Source organism: Sturnus vulgaris, chromosome Z (assembly GCF_052056855.1).
Source record: "Sturnus vulgaris isolate bStuVul1 chromosome Z, bStuVul1.hap1, whole genome shotgun sequence".
Lineage (NCBI taxonomy): Eukaryota > Metazoa > Chordata > Aves > Passeriformes > Sturnidae > Sturnus > Sturnus vulgaris.
This window is the reverse complement of record NC_142283.1, coordinates 12,700,811-12,722,835: the sequence shown is the minus strand read 5'-3', so window position 1 is coordinate 12,722,835 and position 22,025 is coordinate 12,700,811. Positions and strand designations below refer to the sequence as shown.

Below are 22,025 nucleotides of genomic sequence, written 5' to 3'. Positions count from 1 at the left end.
GTAAAGGATAGTATTTTTTTTTTCCTTTTTCATTAATAATACAAAATTACTTATGTAGGGCAAAAGTAAAAATCCTCAGTAACCTGCTGTTGTTGTTTAGCCTCAGCTGGCTACTAAGCCCCATGGAGCTGCTCACTCTCTCATCCCCAGCAGGATGGGGAGAAAATCAGAAGAGTAAAAGTAAGAGCACTCATGGATTGAGATGCAGTTTAATAGGTAAAGCAAAAGCTTGCACATAAGCAAAGCAAAGTAAGGAATTCATTCACTGTATTGTTTGATGGCCACCTCCACGAAAACAAGGCTCCATAATGCAGAACAGCGACTTGGGAAGACTCTGAATTCCCCTTTCCTTCTTGTCCCCCAGATTTATGTACAGTGCATGATGCCACAGGATCTAGAGTATCCCTTTGGTCTTCTGGGGTCACCTGTCCTAGCTCTGTCCCCTCCCAATTCCTTGTGCAACCCCAGCCCACTCCCTGGTATGTTGGAATGAGAAGTAGAAAAGGCCTTGGCTCAGTGCGAGCTCTGCTCAGCAATAATAATAAAAACACCCCTGAATTATCCACACTATTTCTAGCACCAATTGAAGCCCAACCCTAAGCTAGCCACTGTGAAGAAAATAAACTCTATCCCAGCCAAACCAGCAGACCTGCACAATGAAAACTCCAGGCTGAATTTAAGGAAGATACTACAGGGCTGTGCAGTTGCTGTTGTGCTTTATTGAGTTGTTTATTGTGCTCTTCAGGAAGCCCATGTGTTTATCTGCTTGAGTGCAGATAGAGCCAGAATAGTCTGGCCAGCTTAAAATATAAAAAGTTTATTTCAAACAGGATTTTTTTTTTTAGATAATATTAGTCCATTAGGGGTTCAAAGAGAAAGCTGCAGACCTTGCTGAGGTCAAGCAATGTCCCACCCAGAACAGCCACTAAAACATAGGAGGAATTCTTTATTTGAGAAATTGTTATTTTCATTCAAAAAAGGTCATTCGATGAATCAAATCATCTGAAGCATTTGTTAAATAAATGTCCTAGTTGGAGCAATGAGGTGTCCTTTCATTCAGAAAGGTCAGCTTTTTAAAATTCTGCTTTTACCTAATGTCCACTGCTATGCTGATTACTGAATTACATCAGAGGAATTCAGAGAAGTGGGCTGAGTCTCATATAAGTCTCTATTTTCATTTGTCCTGGGATTTTTCTGTCATACCACTTTTTTTGTAACCTCCATGATTCTTTATCACTTATGCTGAAGACTGGCATCTGTATCTTACGTTGATACATAGATAAGATCAGATGATTTCAATACTATCCATCTTTATCAAGATATAAAAGCACATTCAGAAATCTTCTTTCAGTGTTTTATCCTCCAAATCTTGACTGAAAGACATTGTGAGAAGACATTCTGTATATAAACTGAGCAGAAACTGGAATTCCTGTAATTTAGGACATTCTGCAACTGAAAAGCAAGACCTTAAACTGCATAGAAAATATCTCCTTTGAATCTTCTTCTTGTGAAGATTTTTTTAAATCCAGTCTTTAAATTCAAGCCTATTTCTTTTTTCTTCAAACCTCTCAAGAGAGCCTGGATAACCCATCACTCCTGTGTTTAGTTGTGACAGTTGGGAATAGATCTTTTTGACTGTCAAGGAACTGACAGATCTGCTTGTATGTAGTCTATGTCTGTACAGGTTTTAATATTTCAGCTTAACTGTGAGAAGCCAAAATAATGGCAAAATTATAAATGGTAATTCGCAACTGATGCCATAAAATAAAGAAAGTTTTGGGCTTCAGAACAGTTACTGTATGAGCAAATAAAACTTTGTCTCTTTTAATAGTGTAGTGTCAAGCTAATAAAGCCTTGTACTGCAATCCCTGTAAGTGCAGAGAAGCACATAGTCAGAGCCTGACCTGCTGGCAATAAGGAATGCATTGCTCATTAGTGGTGGTCATGTGAGTCAAGAAGTGGGATATTAATTAAGGAGCTGTGCAGAGCTGGTGTGAACAGGCTCCCCGAGGTGGGCAATGCTGTGAAGCTCCTCAGGAGATGTGTTGCATTGGTTTCTTCACGCCCATTGCCTGTTTATAGTTATCACCCAACCTGCACAGTGGTCAACCTGGGCAAATGTGCCCCTTTGCCTCCACAGTGCCCAGGGGAAGGACAACAGCAGAGACTGAACTTCCAGGATGAGGAATGTGCTCTACCTTTTCCTCTCTACCTAAGTTTGAGGGTACAGAGAACATCTGTTGGTCACCTGTTTTTAGGGTGGTATTATATTGCCAAGAAGCAGCTGGATTAATCTGTGTAAAGTAGTGGTTCTTTTTTTATCTTGTTTCATTTAATTCACACAGAAACAACACTTTTACAGCTTTTATAGTGTTTTTTTAGCATTACTCCACCTCACCATCGGGGGGCATGGAAACATGGAAGAATCTCAGCTTTCATTAAGGAATTTTCCATTCCTTTCTCTTATCTGAAATTCAAAAATAAGAAATACACTGAATATAAATCTAGTGCTCCTTTTATGTATGACCAGTATGAAATTTCAAAGACAGGGAAATTGCAGACACATGTCTATAAAAGAGATAAATACCTAATTCTACTGAAGTGAAATAGCAAGAGAGAAAAATACTATGAATAATCCAGGAATGATCACCCTTTTAATGTAAATACTTTATTATAAATTGAGGGAGCAGCATTCCTAGATTGCCTCTTGCGCCCAGGTTCAAGCTTTTAGATCCTTGCTGCTGCAGGTACTTTATTTACCTAGATTAAAGCCAGCATGCAGATGCTTCTCTGTGGTACAGTCACAGCTCCTGGTTTGCTTGCTGGAGTTTACTGAGGAGCACTGGAAGCCACAGCATTAGGCAGCGGCTGCACCTACAAGCACTTCTTGCAGATTTTCTGCCTTTCATCATTCCACGTGTCTCCACAGGTAATCTGTGGAAAAATATGGGTTTTAATAATCACAGGCCACCTAACAACCTTCTTTGGGTTTTTTTGGCCTATGACAGTGAAATCTTCAAGCAGAGTCAGCAATGAAAGGATGATAAGTAACTTGGGTTTACCTATAAAATTACTTCTCTAATTGACTTGGGTGTTCCACAGCAGGTTGTTGCTCTGCAGGCCTATCACAGCAAATGCCTCTTGATTACTTGCAATTTAAAGTTTGCAAATACATGTAATACAGCTCAGTAAAATTGCACCAGTCTTAAAATCACCTGACCAGGCATTTACACGACCTGGCACAGAGGTAATGTTTTTCACATAAAGTAAGGTAATCATTTAAGTAGAAATCAAATTGTACTCATGAAATATTAGACCAAAAGCATACTCTAGTCCAGTTAGCATAGATTAAAAGCAAAGAATAAAGGATGGAAGAATAATTGCTAAAGTAGAGGAACTGTGAAATCTCTGAAAGTTGGATTATTTTTTTCACTTCACAAACAGACCATTCTTCACTGTAATATACTCACACATATCTCACTGATGCTCCTGTGAGTAATGCTAATTTAAGGAAAGCTCAGAGAGTTTTCAAGCACTGTACTGCCTATTTAAATTGCATCCAAAGAGGAAACAAAATAAGGAGTTTTGCAACTTCATTTTGATCGGTTATTACATACACACAAATCAAATACCATTGTATTTGATCTAGCCCAACATACTTAATTTGCCCAAACATTTGTGATAATGACATATCTTGATTAAATTATCCGAGTTTTAAAAATTGTTACTATAGCAACATACACTCTGCAATACACTCTAGAATGAGGTGCCTGACTCTCATCCTAGCAAATAATTTCTGTTAGCATAGGATGATGGTAGGAAAGTTCAATATAAGCAGTTGAATTGCTGATACTCCTGCCCAAACTAAAAATAAGCCAGTTTTGGCCCTGATATAAATAGGTACCCTTTTTTTGTTAGGAGCTTAAACAAGGTTAGTGTTGACATAACTCTATCTGTACTTAGCGTAGGAGAAGGTAAGAAAATTAAAGTGATAAAATAGGCTGTCTGTAATGAAATGTCTTGACTAAATATGTCCCTGTTTGTAGTCTGGAACAATTCATATCACCTATATATGCCCATTTCTGTAGTAAAATTTATCCCAATAGCCATTATACATAAATATGTAACAGTCCCAAGTGTTTCTCTGTGGCATATTTGCATATTGCATCTTATCATCTTGAATTTTGAAATACCTTTTCCTTCATACCATCATCTGAGAAATTGTGAAAGTCTAGTATTGTGTGTCAGGTCACAAACTTGATCACAAAGGAATTGACCTACAGTTTGAGAGTAAATATCTGTGAAACCAAGAACATAAAATTGAGTCTTAGTCCATGTCTTCACTCCATTAGTTGGTATCTGCAAGGCAAGAGGAGGCCTCTGTAGTTTCTCACTTGTGGCATACGCTGTGCTGAGAGAAGTCATCTTTAGATTTTGGGTAGTCTTTTCCGTGCTTGCTTCCAGGTGTGCTTGGTGCCCAATCATTTTCAAAACTGAAGGAAAAAACAGTGGGTTGTTCAGTCTATATCAGTGCTTTTGGATAAGGTAAATTTTTCAGTCTGAGCTGCTCTCCTGGGGATATCACTGTCCATACACAATTGTACATTAATTTTTCTGATCCTGACTAAGGAGCAAAGTGTGTGAAAACAATCTCACCATGTGTTATTTTGTCATCAGAAGCCCTTTGCTGCCCAACACTGACTTTTGGGGGCCTTTTCTGCATGTTTGCACTCACTAAAGTAACCCAAAGTAATGTGAAAGAGATGTTAAAACTGAGCAAGACCACAGGCTGGTGATAGCAGCATTTTAGGAAAAGTTCGCGGGAGCCTGTCCTCAAACCTGCTGCTCGGTGTTTTTGTAGAAAGAAAAAGCATTTGTTAGTTGCATTTGGAGTAGAAAGCAAAAACATTTATAAAGCATACATTGGTCACAACTTTAAGGGTCCGGGGTTTGATCCCAGAGCAAGTGTTTTGCTCCATGAAGATTTTGTTATTGGCCGTATTATTTACCTTCAGTTAGATGTTCAGGTAATAGAATATTTAATTCGTCTTCAATGTTTGATTTCTGCTTATTCTTACATGCACTGCATTTGTCCAAAGTTGGTTTTTCTTGAATAATTTTCCTTCCTGGCAGAGCCACTAGAAGAGATTGAATGTCAGTAAGTTTTAAGAAAGCCCTGAGGGCTCTAGTTCTCTATTCATTTACACCAGTGTCACAGTAATGCACTGTGGCATTACTAAGCTGGAATCATCCCTAATTCACACAAGGGAAGAATCAAATTCTGCCTATCCAGGAGTTCTGAATGTAATGGATACCTGGATTTTGTTGATGCTGGAAAAAATAAATGACAGAGAAGTAGCTCTCTTCTTACAGATAATTAAAAAACCCCCATGTGTCTTCTAAGAATTTGAAGGTAATTTTATGTCCCCTTTAAAGGTTTATGTATTATGACTGCCATTCATTTCCCATCTGATGTAAAAAACCAAAACCAAAACTTGCCTTTGATAAAAAACCTACACTAAAAAAGAGCAGTGCAAGTTCCTCTCAGAATGTTCTACTTGACGTCATGTATGTCATCAATTTTGAACCACACTGTGACTTGCTGACTCTCATTCATTTCAGAACCCCCTGAGTCATCAGTGCAGGACTTCTCTAGGGTTTGGGAGGATATTTGCAAACTAGATAGTTTCCTCATAAATGTATTAATTGCCTTAGAAACATAAAGGCATTCATAATTTGCTTACAAACATTTTCCATTCTTGCTTGCTTAAGCATTCTAGCTCCAGGAGAGCTGCAGTTATCTTTCCTGAATGAAATACTCCCTAGCTCTGCATTTCTTGTGGGAAATTACTGATGTCCCCCAAGAACATAAGCTGTGCCTGGATTGTTGAAGACTCCAGTTTGAAAAGGGAATGGGTAGTCTTCTCAGACTATCCTTCTCAGAGGTTTAACCAATAATTGGAATTAATAGATCATTCTGTCAGAGATAATTGAAGCAAATTGAGGTTAAACCTTATACTCTGCAGCTGGAGGTATCTGACCTTTGTATCATTTTTTGTTCTAACCAGTAAGTTACACTACTTTGATGAGCACATCCTACATGTAGAAACCTTTTCCAGCACAGCTGATGGACAGCGTGTCAAAAGAAAGCTATCCTAGCATAAACTCAACAAACATAAGTAGCAATAGACAAGGTCAGAACCTGAGCAAAAATAGGAATTTTCCCACCTTTTTCAGATACCTTTCTGTATTGTACTTCTTGTGTGACCCACATGTGTATTTGTAATCATTTTGCCGGATGTGGACATTTCTCTGTTCTAGTATTCATCTTGTGTTAGCAGAAAATTTCTCTTTGCAGTGATTTTGACTTGTGTGTCTCACATTACTTCACTCTTCTGGGAGATCTAGAAGTGCTATTCATATGTAGCATCCTGTTTTTCATCCAGAAGTTTCTATGCTGAACATGAAAATAATTTTTTCCCTTTTTCCCTCCCCACTTTTAACCAGGTAGACAAGAAAATTGTCCGCACTGAAATTGGAGTGCTTCTTCGCCTTTCACATCCCAACATTGTAAGTTTAGCCATGTTCTTTCGTTCCATATTTGTTTCCTTGTTTTTTAAAACTCTTTCTGTTTGTGAGAGAAGACTGTTGTGGTTCACCTGTACAGATCTGGATTAAAGGTCTGGGTTTTCTTTGCAGGCATGCCAGCAGCTTTTCAATTAACATCTGTTGAAATTTTAAAATAAAACATTGATGTTCTTCCAGAGTTGAGTGAAAAGCTATGTGAAATAAGTTCTGCAAATGAAAGTTGAAGTTGGTGTTTTCAGTCCTAGGAGGGTAGGAAAGATCTTACTTTTTGGTTTCTCTGAGAGATTGGCAGACAGCCTCTTAAATTCCTGTATTTCACAGAGGCTACTGGGGTACGAGAATAACTAAAAAAACTACAAAAAAAAGAAAAAAAAAGAAAAAAAACTAGCAAAAAAATTGTGAGATAGAAAGGTAACTCTCCCAGCTGTGGTCTATTTTCTACTCTTGACCTTCAGATATGCTCAGCAAGAAGATAAATAAGCAAAGGAAATACTTTCTGTTGTCTTTTACCAGATAAAACTGAAGGAGATATTTGAGACCCCCACAGAAATCAGTCTTGTTCTGGAACTAGTCACTGGTGGAGAACTATTTGACAGGTAAGTTACCTCACCTCTCCCAGGTTACACCCCTCTCCCAGTACCTTCCTTCCCCAAGGATGTTCAAGTTCCAATTTCTTGTCTGCATGTAAACCCTGCTAGTAATTAGTGGAATTATTTCACTAGCATATGATTTATTCACATGAATAAATGTCTGCAGCAAATAACTTTAAAGTGCTTTTGGAAATGTAATTATCACGAAACTTTTGGGAAAAAAAAACAAGTTGGAAATGGAGGAATTGGCCAGTAAATGTAGAAGAAAGGTGCTCAGCAGGCACATAGCATCAATTGTGTTAGAGCAGACAAAAGATGGGAAAAACTGGCAAAATCTCATTGACAGGTCACCATAAAACATTAGGTGGCAATCAGCCTGTCAGGAGGATAGTGTTATGTCAAATAAAAATTTCGTAAGTAGACTAACAAGAAAGAAATTCTCTTTGGGATTCACTGTGTTTATGATCATCTGGTTTTGCAACAAAGGTTCTTCAGGATAGCTGTTGTGTTCTGAAGGTTTTGCTTCTGGAGCAAGTGCATATGCATAAAGTGAGATGATTCTGTAACAGTGTTGGGATTATATTTTTATTGGTAGGGGTTTGGGTTTTTTAGAGCAAGAGATGATAAGAAAAATCTTTGATACTGGCTTGAGTAAATTAATTAACTTACTGGCATCAGTGATTCCTAGCTCATGTAAGGGCAGGTTGTTTGATTTTCCTTGCTTTGTAATTAAAGTATAGAATCATAGAGGAATATTACAAAAATACACATCAAATATTCAGACTGAAAGTATCTTCCACTTGAAAAAACAAAAGCATACGGTTTTTTTATGCCATGGTTATACCTTTGACCTTGACAAGAACTATTTCTGAGCAACAACAACAAAAACAACTGCTCCTGTGACATCATAAATTTGACAGAAGAAAAGTGATTATTCTCTCAATACTCAGACAAAGGATGAGGAGAGACTGCTGCATATTAAAGAACCAGTGAGGGCCCAGTCCTGAGCTGGCGAGGGCCCTGATCAAAGTGCCATACCTTTCATATAGCCCTGTATATATCCACATGGGTTTCAGGTTCAGTCATTTTCAGGAGGGCTGAATACTCTACAGGAGTCTTTGATGAGATTTTGCAAAGGCAAAACACAAATAATCCAGTGAAACTATTGGTTCCTGAACAGCAACCATCTGTGTGGTAGAAGAACTGAAGAAGAAAGACTTCATGGGATCCAGGATGGGGAATTGCATTATTTGATGAAACCAGGATTTAATATTCAGTTCCAACATTCCATAATCTATACTCAGTAGTGACTATGGGATTTAACTGTCAGATTGATCTTTTCAAAAGATTGGATGCTTGATCCAATAGTTTGTATAGCTAGGACCAGCTGCCTGGCATTCTAACTAGAAATGAAGTCACTCAGTAGAATTGTAGGGCCTCTTTGTGATGCTATAGATGAGCATCAATTCTGTGGAGATCTGAACTTTGCATCCGCCTTTGCTCCATGTACAACAGAACTGGAAACTTTGTCAATACAGACCTCTATGATTTGGAAAAAGACCCAACAAGCAATGAAACAGGCAACCATATTAAATTATTTTCAGCTCTTAAGCTAGGAATAGGAATATTACTTCACTCTTCAACCTTAAACTAAAAATAATTAAACAGAAATATGCAGCCAAGATGTTTTGCACTAGCAACTCCAATTAAATATTAGCTGTCTCCCCATTCTAAGCTGGGCTGAAGGATTAACACTCACATTGTGCTGTACAATGGCTGCCCTCTGAGTTTTAAGGAGGATAAATTTAGCTTTCTGCCTTTGGCCATATTCCTCTCTCATGCTTAAACTTTTCAGTCCTTACATCTTTTTACCATGCATGAAGGAAATGTCCTGACTGACAGAGAGACCTTGTGCATGCTTTTTTCTGTGCTTGTATGATTCCTGTCACAGGAGAAAGAAAATGACCCTGGAATATCTCCTCCTGAGCAGAGGAGCTGTGTCAGATGTGGAGGGAGACCTGTGACCAGGTCTTGAGAGCTACTCTGTGGCTGTCCTCAAGGTGAGACCCTGTGTGGGCAAGCAGGACCCCAGTGTTCCCTGGGACCATCTCCAGGGTTTGGAATTCCTTATGTGCCTTATTTATAAACCATCGCCCACACACAGACAGCAAAGCAACTTTTGTAGTCTGGAGGAGTTACTCTTTTCCTTCTTTCCAATCAGCTATCAGCAAATGACACAACTGGGCCTGTTACACAAGCAGTCTTGCTCTCCTGGCTGCAAACAACTTCATTGCTGTTACTGCTAAATCTTGTAATATGCTCCTTCTCTTTATATCAACTCTTTTATTGCTCCAGTTTTCTCCCATCCCAGCTGTCCATTCTTATTCTGAATAGTATTTGAGCTGCAGAAGAATAAGTTCTTCCATGTAAACATCCTTCTTATCATGAAGATCATTTTATAAATACTCAAGATCCAGTTGGTTTTCTAGAATCCTATTAGCATTGTTAATATGCTGCTGGTTTTGTGCCGTTTTAACTAAAGATTCTGGGTAATGAAATTATTCACTTCCTTCACCATATTTAACATTACTGTCAAATCATCCACATTATTGCTAAAATGAGCTCTCATTATAACAATTTTTCAATTGTGCTACCTAAAGGGAGATAAATTCAAATGAATGTATCAGTTTGACACCTTAGTTAATACAGCTCAAATCAGACTGATTTTGGCTGTATTTTAAAAAAGAAAACTGTTTCTCTGACTTCATAAATCACCTTTTAGGTCATACCCTACATACCACCCCAAATACAATAAATAGAACTACTCAAAACTAGAGAAGTTTTGAGTACATGATGATGCCAATGTACATAATTTTTGCCAACCCAGCAAGTGAGGAGTAACAAAGAGCTTGTGGAAGAATTTACCAGGACAGAGAGAAAAATGCAGCAAGTCTAAATTAACTGATTAAAGTTCTTTACAGGTACTGCATGTCCAGCCTAGTGCTGGGACATGCTTCTGACATTTGTTTAGCCCTCCTCTTTCATTCCTGCATGTTTAAAACAGACAGGCATGGTTGATGTGCATTTAAACTAGCAGTCTTTCTACAGAGCCCCAAGGGATGATCTTCTGATATGGCTGTAAGTGTTCCAGCAATGGTGGGCCCAAAAGCACAATCTGTTATCTTGTCTTTTATGGGCTACCTTTTGTTGAAGTTATTTTTTTCTGTTCAAATTTTATTCATATCTGTTGTCTTTCAGCTGAATCACCAGTCTCTTTTTCAAATATGAATTTCAGCAAAAAAATTCAACTCTACTTTAACTTTTTAGTCAGAATACCAGCAGATTGCTAAAAATAGTTTTTGTTTTTTCCACTTCAGATAAAAATGTCAGTCCATACTTCTTGTTTTTACTTTGGCATCTTGACCACAGGCTCTTCTGTTTCTTCATTCATCTTATTATTAAGTGCACCAAATAATGTGTAGAAATTGTCCTTACATTTGACAGTCTCTGGACTCACTTCCAGTTCAAGTTTCATATAATTTCCTCTAACTCTCGGTTCAAACTCATATTTTCTTCTTTTATATAGTGTATATACATTAACAAAAATATTAATTGTTCTAAAAAACTTGCATTTTTAAGAGGTATAGGAATGATTGCTTCTTATGGGAAAAATATAGTGAAGCTTTCCAAGGCTTTAGGAACATCTTCTGATTTGTTCTTTTGGAAATTAAAATTGTTAATGGACATCAAAAATCGTCAAGGAATTAATCAGTCACCTAAATGGGAGTCTTTTATGAGCTACTGTCAGAATAGTACCTTCTGTTTGCTTCAGTGCCCTGGTCTCATTATGTTTTGGCAGTCTGTCTGTCTTCTGAACATGGGTCTGAGAAATGCTTTGGACTCCCTGCTTCATAGGACCATGTTACAGATCCCTCATTCTGGCATGACAAAAATAAAAAGTGGTTGGTGAATTGACTACTCCAACTATGCCAATTCTCTGCAGTTGGAAGTCAAGACAGAGCTCTGATAAAAGTGCTCTATGATATCTTAGTTGCTCATTTGATTTATCTTGAATTTAGCTTCAGTAATGATAAAACTGAGTAATTTCAGACATGTGCATTAATGCTCATTTGTAGTACTTTCCAATGTAATTTGGTATTTCATTCTCATACAGAGTTGTAAAAATGCCTTTACAATTTTTTTTTTTGTGGTCAGTGCCTAATTTTCTGTCACCCTGGAAACTGGGAAAGCCTTTTGTAAGCTGTACACATCAGTGCCTGTGAACTCTTTAGTTTATTAGATATTTTTAATATCTAATATTTATATTGTGATTATAGCTCCTCTGACAGATGTATTTTCAATTTTCCACCACAGCCTCAGCATTGTAATATAGACATATAGAATCTGCATGGCAGAAAAACTAGGAGAGTTAAATTAACCTGTTAAATTAATTAGAAAGTTGATTGACTAATTGAATTCCTTAATTATTAACAAATTTTAACTGCTTGTTTTATTGAAATGCAGAGATGTTTTGACAGCTGTTGAGGTAAAAAAGTACAGCCTATATGACTGTACCCTGCATATATATGTACATACAGAAAGTCCCTGACTGACCCGAGTGCTAATGATGTGTCTTCTGTGCATTGATTCAACACCTCTCCTGAAATTATAAAGTCACTTAGGACATGTGTGCTTTGTACATTTTGGATTTAATTGCTTATTTGCTATGTACGTTATGACAAGATTGTAAAGTGAAGTCAGAACATTTTAGGAAGAAGTACAGTTTTCCTAAATATTCAAAGCACTGAAATGCTTTTCCTGGATGATAATTAAGGAGATATTTTAATGAAAGCCCGAAAAGCAAATATGTTTTCAGTAATGTGCTTCTCAGTTCAATGTTAGCCTTTAGTCGGGTTGTAAGGAATGCATAACAGACCAGTGCTCTGTAAGGCCACAAAAGAAGGTCTGGAAGAGGTGAACCTGAAATAATCCTAAACTGAATAATGATAATGTGAATGCACTTGGGAATTGTGACATAGAGGAATATAAGCACAATCTGAGTTATGCAAGCTGTGCCTGGTTCCAGCGTTTGATGGTCAGTTGTTCACTCTTGCTAGGAAGTAGGTGATGTGCCAGAGTGAGCTCCAGGGCAAGGTGTTTAAAATGTCATGGCAGCTAGAACTGCACTGGTGGAGGGGAGGAGTGGGCAGGTGGGTCACCCGAACTCAGGTAGGATCTTTCCACCATCCTTGGGCATCCATGATTTTAGTTTTTGTTTCTTAAATACCTTTTAGTCTTATGTGCAAGCTATTACAGTGACTGTCCGGCCTGTTAGTTATATTCAATGTCAATAATAGGAAAAGCTTTTTTTCTGTAAATTCAGACAGTATTTGTTTGCTTTTTCCCCAGCACGTAGACAGAAGGGGATTACTTTATTCTTTAAGGCAAACTTTATAGCGAACTTATGAAGCAGAGGATTGTGAAAGACTCTATTTTCTTTGCCCCTGCAATTTTTTATCCCCCATTATGTTTTCTACATGTCAGTTACTGTCTGTCGAACTTCCTCCACATTCCCACATCTTATCCATATCATGGGGCCCTTAGCTGCCCAGAGAAATGCAATTAAAGTCCCAACAGCTGTTGTCAGGGCAGCTTCATCTGTGCCTTTGGTGCTGCTCTTTTCCCATCCCCAGGCCACTGTCTCTTTGCAAGCTTTCAGGGATTCTTCTCTTTTCCCCCTCTCAGAAGGCAGGAGTTGAGATATGCTTCAGTAATTCCGTTTGTTGCATTGCCTCACATAGAGCCAGTTACAAAGAAACTTTTGAGAAGGAAGCTTGCAGCCAGATCACGAGCACTGTGGCTTCACAACCTCTAGAAGCAGACTTACTTTTTAAAATATCTTCTGAGATCAGCTCCTGAACGGTGAACTTGTCTAATTCTGTGGGTGCTATAGTAATGCAAAGTTGGAAGTATAAAGTTAAAGAGGGAGAAAAAATTCTAGTATGAGCTATAAGAAATACATACTCTTTCTCTAAATTCTCCTGCATGCCACATTTATCAGAGAGTGCATCTTGCTTAATAACAATGGAGGGAAAACAGTTTTCCTGAATGACTGCAGTGCTGAATTTCATTTCTAAACAGAGTATTGAAGAAAAACTTCTTGTTTGTTTCACAGGAAGTCAGATCCAAACCCAGGCCAGTATTTCCCGTTATCCTTTTTTTCAGATCACAGACAGGGAGTTTGAGTTATTAGAGACAGTAAGTTAGTCTGCTCTGTAATATGAAAATGGTTGTAGAATAAGGGAGATTCTGAATCAGAGCTTTTAAAAAATATTTATTACTCTTCAATTCTGTAGTATGGAAAATGCATATGTATTTATGTGGAAAACCTTTTTCTTAACTAAAAACTGCATGAGACCAACCAGGAATTGCAATCACCTCAATACAGACCAGAGACAATAGATCTGTGAATCAGTAATTGAGAAAGTGTCCCTTGTGGAAAGCATTTTGCTATTGAAGAGAGCAATGTCATTTTCATTTCCTGTTTCTGCTAGTTTTTAGTCTCACTTTAGCATGTAGAAATCTTCTAATTTCATTTTAATTGAATACAAGGGTTTGCATAAGAATTAAATGAGTTGTTTCAGAAAAAATCTCCATGACAACCAAAGCACTTTAGATAAATTAACGTTTATTACATAGAATCAAACAATTTTTAAAATTGCTGGCACATACTGGCATTGGAACAGAACTTGTATGTATCCTGGGCAGTGATTTGCCTGAGACTGTACATGAAGTAGCATGAAACAGTCCACAGCTAAGATGTATTGCAAGGTTTTTGGGAATAAGCCAGCTAGAGGAAGAATGACCCTTGAGTGTTGGCTCTTTTTAATGTCACAATATTTATAAAGGATTTTCTGCAAAGCAAATACAGACAGAAAGCAAAACAATCTTGGGAACTGATAAAGTATAGTAATTTTTACTGTCTTAGATAGCGAAGTTGATTTAGCAGGACTTTTGCAAGCCACATGATATGTTTCTAAATTCATTTAATACTCAAATGCTACCAATTCCACATTGTGGAGAAATAGTATTTATAGCAGCAACATAAATTATTGCTAAATATTGCAAATTTTAGAGTAACTGTTTAGATTAATTAGCATAAAACTAGGTGCATTTGCTAATAGGAGTTGAGGCAGGAAAGCAACAGACTTTACCTGCTCACATTTCAGGCAAGACTGGAGGATGGGTAGAGTGGCCCACGTGGGAGGCAAGCAGAGAAGAAAAGCTAAGAATAGGAGAACTAGTGCATGTAGAGCATGGGGGAGGAAAAAGTAAGTGTGTTAAAGTGGTAAGATTCCAAATTTTCTTGATCAGCAGGAGTCGTGAGTACATTGAGTGTAAAAACACAGGAATATTCATTGTACTGATACCGATTCTGATACCAATGAAAAATAAAAAAGAAAAAGGCTTTGGTCTCAGGGTCAGCAGTCTCCACTGAAAGTGGCATTGCCACAGGGAGAGGTCTAGAGTGGAAGAGGGGAAGGACCCTTCCTCACTCTTAGCTGAGAGCTGTAACTGCAGCAGCAAATGCTGACTGGGAATTTAAGGCAGTCAACCTTGCACAAAGAGGTGTGTGCTGTAAGTGACTAGTCCAGTCTAGCATCCTCTGGCATTGGAATGAGTTCTCTCCTTGCTCAAAGCGGGTTCCTGGGTGGTTTTGATTTCTTTTTCTACCAGTGCAGCTGTGCAAGCTCTGTTTCTCTTGCTGGATTTGGAAAGAGCTGTTTTGTTACTCTGAAAAACCAAACCCTAAACCTAGTCCTTTCCTTCTCTGATGAAATGTTCACTTGTTTGTTAGTGTAGGAGACTAATTATTTTCATTTGCCTGATGTGCTTGTCGTTAATCCCCAGAAATGTGTTCTAGTCAAGTGTAAAATTGTATATCAATATAATTTTAATACTCCTCTGAAAATTGATTCTAAAATGATTCGTTGGGATTCCCCATCTCTTTCCTCATTGATTTTCAGGTCCCATGTGTTTAGCTTAGCAGGACTGCATTCTTCCTTTTTTTCCCCTAGCAGTAATAAGTTTTCTGCAGAGCAGGTGTGGCCACTAACTCCTTTCCATTACTGGGATATAGTCCACTGCTTTCCATGTCTCCACACAGATACAGTGAATTAAAGCATAGTACCAAGAAGAATGCCCCAAAAGGAGTAAAATCCATTACATGGTCTTCCCAAATTACACTGGAGGTTGCAGGGATGCAGTGAATTCTGGTAAGAGTTTATGCATCTGCAGATGTAGACTCTGATGAAGATGTGCAACATGGAAATATTATAAAAAACATAGCAAGAGTTGCAATTCTGTGATACAGCCTACACCGAAAACCATCTGCAAAACTAAAGAATTTATACTGCAAGGAAATTTCTGGTGCTCACAAGAAACAGACATGCTGGAAAGGCTGTTTGGAATCTGTCAGGGATTACTGCAAATTATGAAACACTTGAACACATGCATGAGTTTGATGATGGAAGCTGCCAAATATCAACTGTAGGACAGCATTTGTCCCCAGAAACACATTATGCCATTTCCACATGCTTGCTGGGCAGTGTGATGCTAAGGGTGGTTTTGCTCACTGCTAAATCTGCTACAGCCCCATTACCCTGGCAAGGCTCTTCCACCTCTGGGCAGCAGCAGCAGCTGAGAGAAATGATAACACAGATTTCTGCGAGGTGCCTGGGCCCTGCAGGCGGGCAGGGATGTGTCTCAGCATCATGGGACTGCGGCTGTTCCCAAGGAACAGGACATCTCCATCTCTGCCAGCACTGGGAGAAGGCAGTGAGCAGGGGCTCTGGGAAGTATTTCCCTGCCCCTCTGTATAGAAGGAGGCAGATTTGTCTCAAATATGATGACATGTGCTTGGAAAGACAAGATTGAGTCAGGTGGTGCTTTGGGAGAGTTCTGGCTTGCTGTCCATCTAGTAGACATTCTGCTAAATGTGTGTCTTGACATGTAAAAGTGTAAACAATTGGATCAGCATATTTCAATAAATGTGCATGCATAATCATGGAAAAGGGATCCTACACAAATTGGCATTGTATTTTTGCTCAGTCTAGAATGTCTTCATTTTGAAGTTACATCTTAAATTTCCTGGATGCTTGCAGCACCAAATTAAGTGTTTTTCCAAGCATTTTTTTCTGGTTTCCCTGCTTTCTTACTCACAGTTTTCCTCACAAAATGCTCTCCTGCACTCCCTTCGCCTACCTGGCTCATTCATTTGCATATCAAAGAGAATATTTAATTAGTTCCTTATTGGTTCTGTTCCTATCTTTCTGTCCTCTCAGCAAAGGCTTAATCTTCCTTCACTCATGGTTTTGTCAAAGATCATCCTGTAAACTAGGTATAAATAGTTGGGGTTTTCTTCAATCATAGTGAAATAAGATATTTTGCAGGTTTCCTTCCCATTATAGAAAAAACGGCAATGACTCATTGTTAATATGCAGACTGAATTTAAAAAATCCTTTTAAAGAAGACTCTTTGGTTTCAGGTAGGAGTCTTGCTGGCACACCTACCATTTGTCTTATGTAAACTACCACAGGGAGGATGCAAAAAATAAATATGCAAATGATTCCCCAGCATTACTATATTACCTAAACTACAGGCTAATCTTTCAATACTGCCTAGTACCCCAGTTTTAGTTCTAAAGCAGAGTAGCCTTAGAAATAAATGTTCATCTTTAGAAAGGGACGTATTTATTGCCATCACAGAATATTAGGTTTTCTATTTGCTAGACTATTATTAATTAAGAGTAAGTTTTCTATTCTCAGTAAGTCTGAATTCTAGACTCCTAGAAAACTGGAAAGTTAACTCTATATGACATAATCTGTAATTGGCTTGCCAGTGCATGTTATTCATGTGTAGCATTAGCAGATTGGTCCAATGCATTGCACAATATTTCTACAGTTGTTTTTTATCACTCTCCAGAAATATGTGCCCAGGCTTCATTACATTTATTTATTTTAAAGTATAAATTACAAGGCTTCATCTACAAGGTCTATGTGTTTCTTCTGCAATGTGCTTAATGTAAATAATGAGAGCAGCAAGCTATCCTTAGCAGCATATATTGTCTAAGTCAGTGTGGACTCATCTTGAGGTCAAGAGGGCAGTCTTGAGTGTCTCTTTGATTTTTCCTTTGTTTCCAGTGGTCAGGTAATTAGCATTGGGTGGGCATTTACAGGAAGCTCCTTTTTTCTGTGCTTTTGGTGACTGGTGGAAAATACAAAGCCATAGACAGCCTTTATGGGTTTGGTTAGGTTTTTTTTTGCATTCCCTGATTTATGTGTTTCAAAAAAATAGAACAGTTACCACACTGTAAAAAGATAAATTGTTTTGATTAAGGGAGAAATGTAAATTGAATTGTAACTTCATTACTTCATATTTCTCTCATCTTAGTCTGAGATGTGTTGGAAAATCAGAGTATTCTAAATACTGTTTAGGCCTTAGAACCTGCCTCATGCATTTCTGAGGTCAAGTGCACAAGGTTATTCTCTACCTGGTGGACTCAGTGCATGGGTCATGGTGGATGCTACAGACAGGTACATCTGGCTGACACTAAATACTTCATCTGAATTAAAAAGGAGGAGGAAGCAAAGCCAGTGTATTTGGGGGAATGAGAAACTAAACAAGAGCATCACATGTCATCTAACAGAAGAGGATAATTCAGCCTGAAATGGCTAAGGAGTAATCTAGCCTTCAAGCATAATGTAGCATTTTATTGTGTTTTGTTGTGTTGGGGTTTTAAAACATCTTTCCCATACTTCAGGCTAAAAGCTTAATATAATGTGTTAGTGAGTAAGATTTGTTTTGTTTTCCCCTTATGGTGATAAGTTCCAGTAACACTCTCCCTAATGGTGTAAACAGATGACCAAAACAGGAGAAGGGATGGCTGGAGGCACAAAAAAAGCAAAGGTGTTAAAGCAGTGCATATGGCATGAGAGCTAAAAGTTTGTCAAAATACCCAAAGAGCCCAAACCAAACAAGATTCTAGAAATAATCACAAGCAATTATGCAGCAATGAAATAAAAAGAAATAGAAGAGCTTCTTGAGAGGGAATACTTGCTGTTACTGCTGCCACATGAACAGACTCAGTTCTCTGTGAATGCAATGAGTGTAAAGGTAATTGCAGCTTATTGGGAATATCCCAGTGTGTGTAGACTGCTTTCCATAGTGCCATGCTTGTTGCCTCTGTTTCTGGTGGAGTGCTATCTCTGCATTGTTTCTTACTTCTAATCACTTGATCTTCTAATGAGCATAAAGTAATGCTTTTCATACATATGTTAGCCACACCTTTCCTGTCAGTTTTGTGAAGCTGTGCGGAGCTGCATTGATGAGCACTCTTGAATCTGGTATTTCAGTAAAAGGAAGTGATAGAAAGTTCCTCCAAAGCAGGAGCAGTGATTAGAAAGGATATCCTTCCTGCCACCAGCAGATATTAAAAGTTCCTTGCTGTACTGCTTCATGGGAATTTTAGGATATCGTTTCATAAAACTGGCTTGTCTGCTTGCAAAACATTGTTTTATTAAATGTGTAGTAGGCACCACAGGTTCTGTTTCTAGAGAACATCTATGTTTTCTTGGGCTTTGAAAAATCAATACAGTGAAAATATCAAGACTTCAGATCAAAAATCTGACTTTTAAGGTTACTCTCTGAGGGAGAATTATTGCAGTTCACAAATACTATGCTCAGTTAAAAATATTAGTGAAATGACTGTTGAGTGTCTACTTAAATAGAGTATTAGGATATCTAAATGATAGCTCCTTCTTTTATTAACTGCTTGTAAATCATTGTGCAAATCTGTGTCTACTGCTGACTGTAAGAAAAAGTAGCTTTTCTGAAAGAAAAAAAAGTAGCTTTAATTGTAAAAAAATCAGTGGTTCTTCGCATATAGCATCTCCAGTTTTCTACTGATGGGGGAAAAAAGACAGTTGTTCAGCCCATCACACTTGAGGGATAATTTGAAACCAGTAAACTTTTACAACAACATTTTCTCTTGAATAATTCGGATCTGTGTGTGCAAAGCACAGTGCTTTTGTTCTATAAGTTACTATCTACCTAACTAGCTAACTAACTGGGGAGGAGACGTTTAAGTTAAATATAGAAGTGAAAAATCATTTCCTAAATGTTGAATAGTTTTGTCTTTCAGAAATTCAGATTCCTTGATTGTCAGAAAGTTTCAAAAACTTTGAACTGAATATGTAGATATATTATGAGCATCTTCTCCAATTGACATTTTACCACCTGTCTTTCATTTAACTGGAAATCAAAAGTAAAATAAATTGCAAAAGGGCTGTTTTCTAGTCTCTTGGGGACACTGCACTGTCCTGGTCATATTTAAATTTGATTGCTTGCTATCTCAGTTTTGAAAAGAAGCATCTTCCTTCACTATTTATTCACCTTAATGCTAAATTGTGTTGCTTTTTTCTGTAGGATTGTGGAAAAGGGGTACTACAGTGAACGAGATGCTGCAGATGCTGTCAGACAAATCCTGGAGGCAGTTTCTGTGAGTATTATCTGGCATCTCATGCTCAGCACCTGATCTTTCATCCACGGTGGCTCAATAAACACTTGTGTGTGAAAGAGGCAGTGTGCACAAGTTACCTCCTGCAATTAATTCCATGGAATTAATTATTAAGGTGATCAGTGACACTTTGAAGAATTGTTCTTCAATCAGAATGACAGTAGTGTTGAGAGAGAGCAGAATAATAATTGTTGCCAGAAACTTGTGCAGTTTCTAATATACCTTCTTCCTCTATATGTTTTGTGCTTTTCAAACTTTGGCATTTTTTATACAACAATTTTGCATTCTATCACTTAGAGAAAGGTGTACAGATTCTTGAGGAAGGCTTCTAGTGTCTACATACATTATTTCAGTACATTTTCTGTGCTGCTTAGTCACTTGTAGCTCTTCCATCTGATTTCATACCAGACGTTCTCTGAACAAGCAATCAGATGCTAGGGAAATACTTAAGAAATTAATTTATCCAATGTCCAGTGTACTGGACATTGTAGTTCTGTTCCCTTCCAGTACAGAAGAGAGGGGACATGTTGGACAAGGGAAAAGAGAGATCAACCTGCAGGGCTCATTTGAAGGATGTTAGTGGTGAGGCCAGTTCTATGCAGGCTGTCCATGGAAATTCAGTGTCACAGGAGCTGTCCTCAGAAATGGACTGGTGGAGACGATGGGGCTCTGTGGAAGGTATCTAGAGATGAGGAGATTACTGGTTACAGCAGTAATTCTGTTCACCAGAAGGACCAGGCCAATCTGGGTATGTTTACCTGTGATGATAGCAAAATACCTCGGTGTGAAACACCCCTATTGGTACTATTGGTGAGTCTGCTCATACTAAATGTGAGAATTGGTATTTACAACACTAACTGCACATACTGCAAGACCATGCATGCTCACTTCATGGTCCTTTCTGAATGATCTGATGTTTATGATGTCTCATAAACATAAAACTCTCATCCAAAGAAATTTAAATTATGTATTTTACAGCACATCATAATGTATAAACTTTTAAACTTGGCTCAGATTGTTATTTTATTACTAATTTTTTCTTTCAGCTGAAGTGCCCCAGTTAAGGTGGCTCTACATTTATTTAACATTCTTTTACAAAAAAATTATGATTAAGTTTTGTTGAAACATGTTTCAGAAGGTGTTTAAGCTCTTTATTTTAAAGCCAGAAATAAGAGAAAAATCTTCAGCTTCTATAAGTTGTAATAGCTTGGCTGAAATCAATGAAACAGTGACATATGAAAACTGAAGAATTGATTTTTATGTAAACAATAATTAGGATTTCTATGGTTCCTTGTACTAGATCCCTAACTAGGATGAACTGTATTGACTTCTACTCTTACAGCTCACACCGAACTTCTAAGCCAAAGCTGGAAAAGCTGTGGAAGTGGCAGTTCCCAAGCTGGGATCTTTGCAGCCCTGCTGAAGTACTCTGATAGATTGGGGCTATAAACTTGACAGAATGGTGCTTGTGAGCAGGACAGGAGTTATTGTTAGAAACTGGAAAATGATGCTGCAGCAGAATAATCTTTTCAAAATAAAAGGAAATGTATCCATAGAGCATTCTTAAAACCAAATATTTGTACAATTTGTACAATAGGCAATGCCAGAGAATACCCTTCTGGCACCACAAAGGTTTTTTTGTCCTATGTGATTTTTATAAATTGCTCTTTGAAAAAGCAGCATCCAGCCTTCCTGTTGCTGACCTCTCTTGAACTAAATATTTTATAAAGCCCCTGTTCAGGGCTGTTGCTATAGTCATGGACCTGTCCTTGCAGTGGATCATTAACATGAGGAGTATTATATCTTCATGTAGCAAAGGTTTTTATGAGACACTTTTAAAGAATTTAATGAGAAGTGTAGAGTGGAATTTTAAAAGCACATAAGCATTTTTTATTCAATTCCTTTTGAAATTGTTAAAGCAAATGGACTAAATAACAGACTAATCGATAAAGCTTCTAGGTCTGTCTGGTTTTTGTGATAACCTGAATACCTTTAAGCCCAGCTCTAACTGGCTTACCAAGAATTAATCAAGCAACCAGAGTAGCACACAGAAGATTAATCTGAATCTTCATGTCGCAAACCATCATGAATGCATCTGACATCAGTTACCACAAGATCAGAAAAAATTAAAAAACAGTACTGTTTTGTAGACCTCCACATTCATTTTGCCTTTTTTTCATTATTTTCCTGTCTGCTGTTTACATCTGATCTGAAGTTCCCAGCTGTTGACTGTATTTGCCCTCAGTGGGAAAACATTACATTTTTTCCTC

At 37.9% G+C, this 22,025-nt stretch overlaps 1 protein-coding gene across 1 annotated transcript in view; it reads left to right on the top strand.

Moving 5' to 3' along the window:
- CAMK4 (calcium/calmodulin dependent protein kinase IV) overlaps positions 1-22,025 on the top strand; it is a 142,759-nt gene that overhangs the window by 74,396 nt on the left and 46,338 nt on the right. Inside the window, exons 3-5 of the mRNA XM_014877301.2 lie at positions 6,508-6,570; positions 7,102-7,184; positions 19,665-19,737. Of these exons, the coding sequence (XP_014732787.1) occupies positions 6,508-6,570; positions 7,102-7,184; positions 19,665-19,737 (219 nt within the window). The remainder of the gene's footprint in view (positions 1-6,507; positions 6,571-7,101; positions 7,185-19,664; positions 19,738-22,025) is intronic.